This window comes from Anarrhichthys ocellatus, unplaced genomic scaffold, assembly GCF_004355925.1.
Source record: "Anarrhichthys ocellatus isolate YVR2014 unplaced genomic scaffold, GSC_Weel_1.0 scaffold1, whole genome shotgun sequence".
NCBI classification, from domain to species: Eukaryota; Metazoa; Chordata; class Actinopteri; order Perciformes; family Anarhichadidae; genus Anarrhichthys; species Anarrhichthys ocellatus.
Window position 1 is genome coordinate 1,889,149 of NW_022280031.1, and position 12,607 is coordinate 1,901,755.

The 12,607-nt window shown below is 40.0% G+C and overlaps 1 protein-coding gene across 2 annotated transcripts in view; it reads left to right on the forward strand.

Annotated features, from left to right (window-relative positions):
• The window catches only part of ppp1r16b (protein phosphatase 1, regulatory subunit 16B), an 85,059-nt gene that overhangs the window by 42,570 nt on the left and 29,882 nt on the right, over positions 1-12,607 (forward strand). For both annotated transcript variants that reach the window (XM_031869805.1, XM_031870633.1), the window contains exon 3: positions 12,477-12,547. In XM_031869805.1, coding sequence (XP_031725665.1) covers positions 12,477-12,547 — 71 coding nt within the window. The remainder of the gene's footprint in view (positions 1-12,476; positions 12,548-12,607) is intronic.

Genomic DNA, 12,607 nt, shown 5'->3' on the forward strand with positions numbered 1-12,607 from the left:
ATGTATATATATGTATGTATATATATATATATATATATTTATTTTTTTTAATTTTTTTTTTAATTTTATTTTTTTATTCCATGCATTCTACTCAGTTGTCAAAACCTTTAGCCATTACCCACAATGCAATTTTACCACAGACTGTTCAGGTAGATATTTGGGTGTGTTATGCTAGTTGCGGCTAACATAGCCTCAAGGTGCTAACCTGAAGCGGAGGAGAGGAGCGGGCTACAGAGGTCTCGTGAGCTCACTGCTCTTTAGCTCCACACAAAGTGTTATTCCTTTTCAAACTTGTAGTCTTCAGCCCCAACAGACGAGTCAGTTAATCAGATGTCGCACGACTCCCTGTCTCCACAAAATACCTTTTTTGGTCTTTTTTTTTTTTTTTTTTAATGCATATTTCACAGTAGCACTCTGCAAGACCAGAACCACATGTGACTCAGGTCTTCATGTTTTATTTCTCATTAAAATTCACCTCCCTCTGTCTCACTTACTCCCTGGCAGGCTGTCTAACGTTTTGTTCCCCCCTCTCTTTCACTGTAATCGGTGTAAGCCTGCTATCTTAATGCCTTTTTCTATGCATACTGGAAATAATTGGATGGAGCACTGTTGCTTAACCCAGAGTATTACTGAGACAAACAATACTGATGCTTGTCTCCGAACATTATGCGTCACTCTTTTTCTCTTTTTCACAAACATGTACTTGAACACGACTCTTGAATTGTATTTAGATTAACACATTGAACAGAAACTATTTCAATAATCCTGTGTGATATCAAATGAAACCTTTGACAAGCAGTTGAAACTCAATTATAAGAGCTAATGGGGTATTTTAGGGCAGCTTGGTTTCAGGTTTGGAAGATTGCGACCGAGTGGAAGATAATAAATTGAAATGTTTGGTAAAATGGGTATTTTTTTAATGTGTTTTGCTTTTCTCCATCTGTTTCTCTACCTGATGTGACTCTGCACTGATATGACTAATTATGAAGCCTGGATTAGTTCCTGGCCTCAGCGCCTCATATCAGGGCTGCTATTTAACCTGCTAGCAGGTTTATGCAAAACGCTGTCCAGGGGAACATCCTCCGTTGTGATGCCAGACATCCAATGTGCAACATCACCTATTATGGCAAGTTCTCTTTCATCTATCTCCATCTGATGGAGACTTCTTCTTGACCCGCTCCGTTGCAGTCATCAGTCGCCTTGCTGTGGCGGGATGCTTTTTTTTTTTTTTTAAAGCCATGTCCATATAGATTTCTTCTGTATTTCAGAGACAGTATGACCCTCAGGTGACACGGCATTAACAGCACTAGTTATGTTCTCCAAACCCTTGGCTTTAACAGGTCCCTTAATTCCACTGCTGACTGTGTTACAAAGTATACATTTTCCTTTATGGATCTCCGAAAGCAGGACTAAAATCACAGAACATGTAGAGATCTTCCTTTTATTATTCGGTGAATGAACCCTTCGGGACATATGCGGCAGGATGCGTAGCCTTCTATGGTATTATTGAGGCGCTAATTGTGCTTATTCTCACACTAATATGAGCACAGATGGCTTTCGTTATGTTTACACTCGTCATTTACACAGTTGTCTGAAGTTAGGAGCGTTTACTGAATCTGACGTGGCACACGTAAAAGACCACCGCACTAACAAAATAAGAGAAAGTCAAGATAAGAATACAAAATTGTTCTTGCACGATGCCCAATATCTTTGAGTTATTACTATCAGGAAGATGGGGAATGAGCTTATTTTGTAGTTTAATAAAAAAGGCTATTTGTGAATGCTTGTGATCTTTGGCTTAATTAGTGTGAATGTACATTAACAGCTCTGCCTCAAAGCTTGAAAGGAACCCAGACAGGGCTGGCAGTGTGATATGGAAATAAACTGTGAAAAATCTCCATTATTTGAGACGAGATTTATGAACTTGGAGTTAATCTGACGTTGGGAGCCTTGTTTCTTCATATTTCTTCAAAGTGGCGGCTAATGTTTGAGAACCACAAGACGACATCTGGGATTTGTCAGTGTGTCCACAATGTCACCTGAAGGATTTGTCTGTTCATTACATTATTAAAAGTGCTTTAAATCGCTCTTTCTTTTTAGAACGACTTCCCCATCATCCCTCCAAATGGAGAGCTGAGCTCATCGGAGCATGTTGTGTTTATTCTATTTCAGCATTAATTTGCTCACGGTGACCCGGGGAAAACCTGCTGCATCCCAATACACAGCGCGTTGTGTCTTTAAATTGCTCTTTGGCACTGTGCCGTCTAACTACATCTCTTAAAGCAGTGTAACATACAATTAAAGTCCCTTAATAGCTCATCATGTGGAGGATAATTATAACACACAGTGGAATGCTAAATATATCAATGATCTTCTCTCCTAACGTCCTACTAAAACAATGTCATTTAGCGTCTACTTATGGCGGTGCCAAGTGGCCTATTTTCTGCTCAGCCGACAGGAAAGCAAGGAAGGCTTCCTCTCCTTGCAACGTAATTATGTCACTTTCTGTGAACCGCTGCACTGTTTGATATGTTTTGGGCCATTTGACTGTTCTCAGATTACAGTGTCTAATTTGTGGGAACTGATGCGCACTGATGAATATGTGTGCTAAATCATCCGTTTCCCATTTGTAGTGAAATCGGGAAAAAGTAATGACACGGGGTCGTGGCATGATGACAGAAATGAATACGAGCAATTCTTTGATCAATCACCTCAGTATTGCGAGCTGAGTGAGAAAGAACAAAGAGCAGAGTGGCCTCTAGATCGTTCATGTGTCTAAATACTGAAAAAGAGCCCAATTTAATCAGTGTAATCACGCTGTAACTCATCAACCTAATGTAACTACTGTACATACAATTCATCAAATTAAAGCTATAACTTATAACTCCTTGTCATTATTTTCAGATGTTATTCAGAACTGTACATTCAGTATAATCATGTGATCGTGGTTAGCATCTTAGAATATTTTTCTGCTAGTATTGCATTTTGGTGAAAAGCTTCTTTTCTCCTCACTTCGAGGCAAAAAATATATAACGTAACGAAAAATGGTTGCAAATTTTTTATACAGGTTAAGGGTTACTTCAAAAATAATAATTATAGTTACAGTGCAGGTTAATATCCACAGTTGTTGCCCCTTTAAGTCCAACTAGAATGACCTCTGATAAACTGACTATCATACCAAAAATAATTGTTTGTTTTTATTTATTTTGTAAATGCACACTTTTGTGCACACTTTCAGTACTGACTGACTGTGTGCACAAAAACATGCAAACACAGCATTTGTTAGCACAATTGGCAACTAATTGAAATCAGTGCTAATGTTAGCAAGCTAGGCTAAATAGCTTCCAATCTCCAATTGGAACACAAACTTAACAACACGATGCGCCCAAACGTTGAGTGTTTTGAAAAGCCAGACAGCTTAAATGGCTAAACGCTGATAAAGCTGGTTGGTATCACACCCCAATTATTGGCTGACTGAAACAGTGGATCTTTGTTTTGTCAATTTATGCCAAAAATGCATCCAAAAATAGCCTTATCCTCTTTTGAAAAATGAAAGATCTTCATTAAAGTGAGGCAAATTCAAATTTCGGTTCAACTTTTAATCCAATAAACTCACTGGGAGCAGCTTGAGGTGTACCACCCTTATCTCTGTAGTTACTTGGACCCATTTTGAAATGTTTTAAAGTAACCTGTGTTGCCTGCAGTGCATTAGAATCTGACTTCTCACCAGCATATCACTGTTTCAGATGGATTATAAACCACAGTGACATTCTAGGTATATATTACATCAACCATTCTCTCATTGGTATCAGCTAACCTGTGAGATTTAAGGGATTCTGTGGCGGCTCTTTCTGCTGCACAACAAATATTTGTCTCTTCAATACAGCAAAGAGAGATGCTCTGGAAATAACATCAATTCTCCTCTTCTGCGTCTGATCTCACACAGCCCCTCTTATATTACAATCTTTACTTGATCCTCACTTCACCGGCCGTTCCCCCTTACCAGTGATCACTGGCTGTGAGATATGAGCCTCCAGGAGGATCAGTATGAGTCAGCATCCTGAGCTAAACCCTGACAATAAGAACACCCATGCTTCTGCATTAACTGTGCTGTACAATGATGAGACACCTGCAGATGTTACGCACCGTTATAAATGCGTCAACATGCGTGCTTGCGATAGGCCGCCATGTGAGGCTCCCACATCAATTATCTGCCAGGGATTTCCTGGACAGGAATAAGTAGGCTCATGAAAATGCATCCTGAAATGAACTCTGAGAGATGCTCATCTGTGTAGCTGCAGACGGAAGGTTATAGTACTTGTACAAGCGACTCAATTTCATGTTGTGAGCTGATATGATTTATGAGAAATGTTTTTAAGCGGGCGTGATGGCTGACGGCACACACCGGGCTTTTAAAAGGACAATTATTTCAAATTCAACCTCTGAAGTTCTCAGATTATGATTCTTTGTTGTCAATAAACATAAGTACAACATTACAGACAGATGAACAAATATTGAGTGTTAAACAAATAAGATTGTTTGATATGGTCCCATGACCACAGATGATGTACCGTGCAGCTCTCACCTTGGTTTGTACGCATCAGATCCACGTTAGATGCAGTGGGGATTATTGGTCCAAGGACACCAGGATCCTGATCACAAGGCAATCATTGTGTAACATCAGGATATTGATTTTTTATTGTTGTGACTCATCCCTTTTGCAATGAATGTTCAGTAAGTGTCGAGTAAAGCTACTCCAGGTTAACTCCAGTTTTCATTGCCCTTTTTGTTAAGAAAAATCCAATCGAGGAGCCTAAAATTCTGTTACTTGCAGGTCAAAATAACATTCATAAGGTAAATGATAATACAATCTGCATCTTACAATTGCAATGACATAGAGTTTTGTTTTGAATATGCATCAGCTCTGTTTCGAGCCTCCGACTCGTCTCTTCTCCATAGCATCATTTCCCAGAAAAAAAGATGAAATAATTTAAAAAAGGGTTGTTACATTATCCAGGAGAGTCGTCTGTTTCTATGATCAGTTACATTGAAGATATCACTGAAAACATGATGAAATCGAAACTCTGAGTGAGGAAAAATACTCGTGGAACAAGTGGCTCCTCTCACTTTGAAACTCTATTGAAAAAAAGGGCGGAGTTTGCGAGTAAATTAAATCAGAAACGGTGACTATAAAAACCTTAAAGTGACCTTTAAGATCGTTTCTGGTTTCACCTGGAAATCAGCATCAAAACTGCAAAATACCTGCTTTAGCTTCTTTGAGATGTGCAGTGCAGTAAAGAGGATTTACATTCTTATTAAGAGCCAACGTAGAAAACTATAAAAATGTACAATATAATAGTATTCATGATATTCATGAACCTGGCTGTTTGTGAAAGCTTCTTATCAATGATCAGAGTTCAGGAAACTTATGACCTAAATACCTCCTGTCTAGTCAAAGTTCATTCACTTGGGATTTGATTCCATCTCTGACACACACACACACACACACACACACACACTCACAGTATTGTGGAGGCCCAGTAAGATAACAGGAAGGAAGGGTGGGTCTCTCTTCGTGCGCCGTTGTTTGTTGATGTATCTTTTATCTTTTGGGAAGCATCTCGTCCGGATCCATCTCCTCCCTCGATGGGAATTCGTGGGAGCTGCCCAGGAAGACGTGCTTGAGATTTCTGCAGCGTTGTTACTGGCTCTTTGTGGCGGTATAGATAATCCCCATGGTGACCCCGTCAATGTAATGGATTGCGTTTTAAAGATGTCTGTTTTTGTGTGCGTTTGCATTGGGTGGTGCTACAGGCGGACAGGAATCACATTCATGGGTTGTGTCGCAAGCTCCAACTCTATTTTACTTGCTCCCCTCTTTTTCTCTGCACCTCTCTGCACCAGTGTATCTGTCTGTGTGACGTACCACAACATTTTATCCCTGGCACTTCCCTGTCAGGGTTTGTATGATATATTCTCTAAGATCCCTTTTCCTTTTATCATAAAAACTCATATGCCACGGGGTGAGATAAAAGCAAAGAAATCGCACATTTTCAAGTGCCGTTGGTCATTAAGTCGGAGTCTATGTGCTGCTAATGAGACATGCAGGATGAAAAATAACAATCGATGCGTGAAAAAAGGACTTTTACTTTGAAGTAACTACATCACCGCTGAAAATTCATTCATTTGTCAATATGAAAATTAGAAAGTCTAGGGATGGCAATGTCTGTCATTGTGACTGACGTATCTCAACAACTAATGGATTGATTGGCGTGAAATGTTGTGCATCTTATTAAATCTTGGGCGTTTATTGTCCCAGAGGATGAATGTCATGCCACGATTATCCTGCTCAAAGTAATTGAGATTCACAATATTATCCAGAAAATATGCTTAAAACACTTGAAATGGCACTAAAACATTTTGTTAAGAAGCAAATATGTATTGAATCCCAGGACACATCTTGTTTTAGTGAACATTCTTCTTAGTGACAAACAAACAATCTTGAACAAGGTGACCATAAATCACAAGATCATTGTGTGAGTCTGTTCTTTCTTACATGATAATTCCTGTATTTTTAAATCAATCTATATTTTTCACTTCTCTACCATGACACGTGCTAGACAGCTCTCTCCAATCAATTCATTGAGTGTTTATCGCGCTCCGCTGTAAAATCCTTTATCGTCCCGTCACTAATCTCCTGACTTTTCCTCTTATGACACCAGCAGGTGAAGATATGCATTGTATTGCAGAATAATCACTCTTTAGCAGGAGAAATCCAAACAAAAAGAGACAGAATTCCACTTTTAGTGTCACCGTTCATACACGGATACATTCTGCTCTTTGAAATACAACAAAATCTAACCGTAACAATTGATTTTATATTCTCACTGACCCTGAAAAAGGAAGTGAGTGCATTGATAGATACTGTATCATCTAAAGTCCGTCCATTCTACCAAGAAAACGTAGTTTTAGTGTTTGTGATAATGTCGGCTCGCTCTTAGTTCCATATTAAAATAATCAGGAATAATAAAGAATATGTGACTTCTTTCAGCAGAGAGAAATTGATCCTGAATTTGCCTCGGCGTTGATGCATTTGTATGCGTCGCAGTGTGCATCGCTGTGTGACATGATAGAGGAGGCTGTGATCGCTGCACAGACTCACACACACACATCTCTTCATGTAGCTACTGCAGTATATTGCATGCGCGGTAGAGCATTTGAATTTCATAACCACTTTATTGAACATTGTTTACACAAATGGGTTCAAACAGACCAAAGATTGAAAACAAAAAATTCCACCCAGACATGACAAGAAATATCAAACGACACGACACAACATGAAATATGCATTAAAGGCAATAAAACAACGGAAATATTCATGAATGTTAAGCGAGTCAACTCTCTGCCTTTCTCCTCGAGCTGTGTAAACGTCTCTCTGTCGCTCTCTTTTGCTCACATCTCTCTCATCTCCAGACACATCACAACTCAAATCTATTTCATCTCAACTAATGCACAGAAAAAGCAATTCAGCACCAATGCATATATATTTTTGGTGCATGCCTGCGTAAAAGCCAATGAAATAACAAGCTGCTTTGGTGGTGGTGAGTGCGTCTGTGCTGCCTGCATGTTGATCTGCTAATCTCTCTCTAGTTTCTACCATATATTTAGTATTTATTTATTAATTGTATAATTTCCAGCCTGAAGAGCAGGCAGAGCTATCTGACTTCTTCCTCCCACAGACGCCGTCAGACACGGCCGTCACCTTCCGATTACCAAAAAGTCTTTAAGCATCGCTGTGTGTGTTGAATCTAAACACACAAACACAAAAGGGCCCAGAATGTGAAAGAGAAATAACGTCAAAACATGCATGTCTTAATGTACGCACACACATATACTTCTGCAGAGCTTTGTGTACAGTTTCTACCACCAGTCAGTATTTAATGGAGATTAATAGCTGTGAGTTCCTGCGGGTGAAGTGAGCAGTGGCAGGGCAGCGTTTATCTAGTGCTGATGTTCACCAAGACTCTGTCATTCATCCGGATGTTTTTTACTTTCACACCACTGATTTGTTTGTCATGAAACTGGATTTTTTTTTATGTCAGTCATGCCGAAATAATGAGTTTTGTTCAAGCTGAATGCAACAGAAATGAGATCTCTGTTATCTGATCAGAGCTGTTGGAAAAATTGAATTTTCGCTTTTTTCACAGTAAGGTTTTCCAGACTATTTGTGATTATTTGTACATTTTGGTGGTTAGTTTTGTATTAGCGAGATATCTGATCGATTGGACTTTGAAGTTTAACTCCATCCAGATCCTCACAACCTCTCTGGCACTTAAAAGTAATAACTGTAGTAGTACTGCAGCCACTTGCTTCCCTTTGTCTCCGTTGGACTAGTCGCAATCAGAAGTTTTTAAACCGTTTTTTCCCATCTCCAGTTTATCTTGAATTACTTTATAAAGTCTCTATTGTAGTGGACTTTATTTAGCACATTCAGTACGTTCTTTTCAGCGCAGATGTCGATCAAACATGGGACTTCTGTAGAAGGCTCAGATGATGTTCTCACTTCCATCGAACCGCACTCGGATGTGCTTGGAAATGATCAGAGACCGTCTCTTGAAAGCTAGTTATCCGACATGCTAACAATCGCATATGACGTCTACACACGGTTTAATTCTTTTCTTTCTCTGTTGCTCTGGGATCTGTAGAGAGGCTAAACTTAACCCTCCAAACTCTTCTTTCATCTTTCAACTCTTCATTCTTCTTTCGTCATTGCAACCCCATTAACTTAGTTTCAGCAAGTTAAAAAATCCAAAGCTTGACAGAAAAGGTACATCGAGACAGGCTTTGAATCAAAACTGACATTAACTGATGTATTGGACGTATAATCTTTGACAATGACCACCTTCTACTCATCTTAAACAATAGGACTAACTATATAGCGGGGGTTCAGTAGATGCCCACTAAACACGTCAGGTGTTTAGTGGGCATCTACTGAACCCCCGCTATCTGAACTCTGACATCTCTGTATGCGGGCAAGAAAAAGGTGAAAGTTTTCCTGAAAAAAATCTTTTCCTGACATATTGTCAGACTGTGACTCATTGATGTAGTAATTAATTTGCTACTGTAAACTAAGAATCCAGAAGCAAAAGGAAAGTGTCAATAAGTGATGGTTGTGTCAGGAAGTGATGAGGTCGTGTTGCATCCTTAATTCATTTACATCTGGTTTTATCACAGGTTTTTTTTTTTCTTAGCTGAAAAATGCTGCCTATAAAACTGACCTGGCTTTGTCACTGCAGCCGATATCAGCACCTAAACCTCTTTATTATTGTATTGTATTATCTATTTTAGATAATATTGTGGTGTTTTGGAGTCTTTCGTTGGCTCTGATTTATTTCCATTCGAACAGACAAATGCTGTTTAGTTTGGTCAGTTTATGCATTTAGTTATGTACAGATTTCTTTAGAAGTGATTATGCCGTGATAAATCAGACAGCACCTTCAGAAAGTAGAAGACTCAAGGTTGTAATTGTAAGTACTAAGCTAAGGGTCTGAATACTTATGTCAATGTGATAGTTTAAAAGCTGCCCGTGTAACAGCAAACACTGGTAAAAACGTTTCAATGGAGCTTGCTTTTGTTGAGTTCCTCATAGTTCAGTAATTCACGCATGCTGATTCATGCTTATCATCTACTTATAATACAAATTAATTCATAAACCACTGCTACTTATTGAGAGTCACAAAATGACTTTCCTTTGGCCTCCTCTGGGCATTAGGAAATAAAAGTAATGCAATCAGTTATTTTCAGGAAACCTTGTGCTTGATGCATCATAAATAGTGTTATTTAAATGCGCCTTTCAAGCCAATTTAAATCCAAATATAATCTCCCCGGCAGCTCAGCATGACATTTAGAAATTCCCTTGGAAGATTTTGAATACACAACAAACACCTCCGTATGTAATTACAAGAGAATCACAGATGAGGCGGCTTGTGTTGGCCGTGAGCGTGATGCCGGTGCTGTAGTTCCTCTGAGATGTGTTTACAATCAAGCCTCCACACTGCGCATGGACAACAAAGCACTCCAAATGCACGGCGGAGAGCAGAGATGGTGTGTGACATTTATTGGATGTCACACACTCTATAACCTTGGGTCCAATGCTCTCAGCACTCACTGTAATATTTCACTCCCCCCCCCTCCCTCCCTCGCTCACCCCAGGCAGCCACAGCAGCTCTTTTTGTCCGGTGTCCTTGGTTGTAAGATGTTTCTGCTGCTGAGTTCCTGCGTACATGGTTGTGATAATACAAAAGAAATGTGTTCTGGCATAGATCATAGTTAGATGTTGCAACAGAGATGCTTGTCGGAAGCCTAATTGAGGTCTTAATAGCTGCAGGATTCAGGAAGTGGGATAATGGAGTTAGACTGGTGATGGCTGCACTTCCATCAATCTACTTTACTGTTGAAAAAGCACTCCCTCTGCCACGTTTTGTGGATTGCACAATGTGTTTCCTTAACGACCAGCTGCCATTATCGTCAAACAGCACTAACATTTAACTCCTGCAACACGCAGCCAGCGGGCATTAATCCTGACCGGTACTCATATACATCTTGTTGTCATCGCCTCCCAGCCTCGTTTTTATTAGCTGTCATTAGTTCATACAATGGGCACTCCTCTAGGAGCTCGAACTGTTTCTAACTTCAGAACGATTTCTTCCAAAAATATGTCAGGTGAAGTAAAGTATCTGTCAAAGTACCTGCTCATCTGCCATTTACTTTCTCACACAGAAGGTGCTTGCATTCTGACAATGGTGTATTATTTAGTGTGTGTGTGTGTGTGTGCTGCATGTAGAGAAAGCAAAAAGCTATGTGAACAGATAATACAGTGTAAGGATTGTGTAGCACTATATCTGATTGTGCATGGGCCAGCACAGTTTGTGTTGTAAATGAGGGCTCACTTTAACTTTGATTTACTCACTAAAGTCTCTCAACAGCGTCGCCTTACTGTCCATCTGACAAAATCAGCCGTGGCAGACCACTAAATGAATCAATTCAGCAGGCCGTGTAATGGCTCGTGTTTCATTTGTGCTTTACGGCCGCAACCGCGACCTGAAGAGTTTTTTCTTATTTGTGACATTTAGTGGGTTTGGCTCTTAGTGCGGCCAAAACACTCAATACTTTCTTTGAATGCATCCTGTGTAGACGCAGACGCAGGACCGAAGCTGCTGCTCCGCTAACGTTCAGCTTTCACCACGCAGCAAGGCTGCAACTAACGGTTATTATACGGTTTCATTACTCGTTAATCTGTTGATTATTTTCTTCATTAATTGGCTAATCATTTGGTTTATATAATAATGAAAACGACCTATCACAATACTCCAGAAACCCAAAGAGACATCTTTAAACTATTCTTTTGTTCAGCCAAGACACAAAGATATTCAGTTTATATTTAAATAAAACAGAGAAAAGCAGAAATTCCTCACAAATGATCAGCTTGAATTGTGTAATGTTAAAAATGAATTTTACATTAATGTCTGTGCTGTACTGTCTTTCTGTGTGCAGCCTTTTGACTTTGTGTGTTTGTACTTAAACATGTGGTGTATCTACTTCATGTTTATGTGACTGTCTGAGGGACAGATGTGATAATTATCATCCCAAATCTCTCTCATCTCTCTTTCAGTGTCGCAACCTGATTTATCCACTCGCTCTGTTGTTGTTGTTTTTTTTGTCTCTGTGAGACAAAGGCAGATGGCAGCGCTGCCAAAAAACAGGGGATAATATTGGCGTGGAGAGCAGCCCTTTGTGCCACCGCCACTTCCTGCTCAGGCCAGCAGGTTTAGCGGTCTTTGCAGTCGGGCAGCTGTCCAGTGTGCAGACTGTGATCGCTGATATTTTTTGAATTAGGGTCTGGGCAGAGAGTTTATCTGTTGGGACTGTGAGGCAGACAAACGGTGTAATCCCCAAGGGTCATTACATCATCCTCCATCACCCTCCCCTCGCCGTCGCCCAACATTCGTCCAAATTTCCAAGGTCAGCTGGGTAACATCCGGGCAGGGCTGATAATTTGAGAGATTGAAGTTCCTGCAGGGATGCATCAGAGTGACGCGGTGAGATTAATGGATTGATTGGTGATGTCATTGGGTAACAAAAGGTTAACGGTGCACCTGCTGGCTGCTGGAGCAATCGAGAATGATGTTTTATTTCTCCGTACATCGTATACTTTCTGAAATATTGATTTTAACTGAATGGCCGCACCACCATGCAACACGGGTGTCTCTTGAATATTTTTCTATTCTTAGCTGCTAAATAGTGTTTAACTGCAGGTGAAGCATGCATGTTAGTGAGCCCTCTAAATCGGGTTCAATTTAGTGAAAGGAAATGCAGTTATTGAAGCCAACTGAAGGAAATCCTGTATTCAAAATATAAATCCCGTCATTTTATACTTCCACCGTCACTTATGTGTTTCTCCACGTCTTTTCCACCAGTACGCTACCTGCTGAAGAACAATGTGAGTCCGGACCTCTGCAATGAAGACGGCCTCACCGCTCTGCATCAGGTAAGAGTGTCCGGCTCTCTCTCTCTCTCTCTCTCTCTCTCTCTCTCTCTCTCTCTCTCT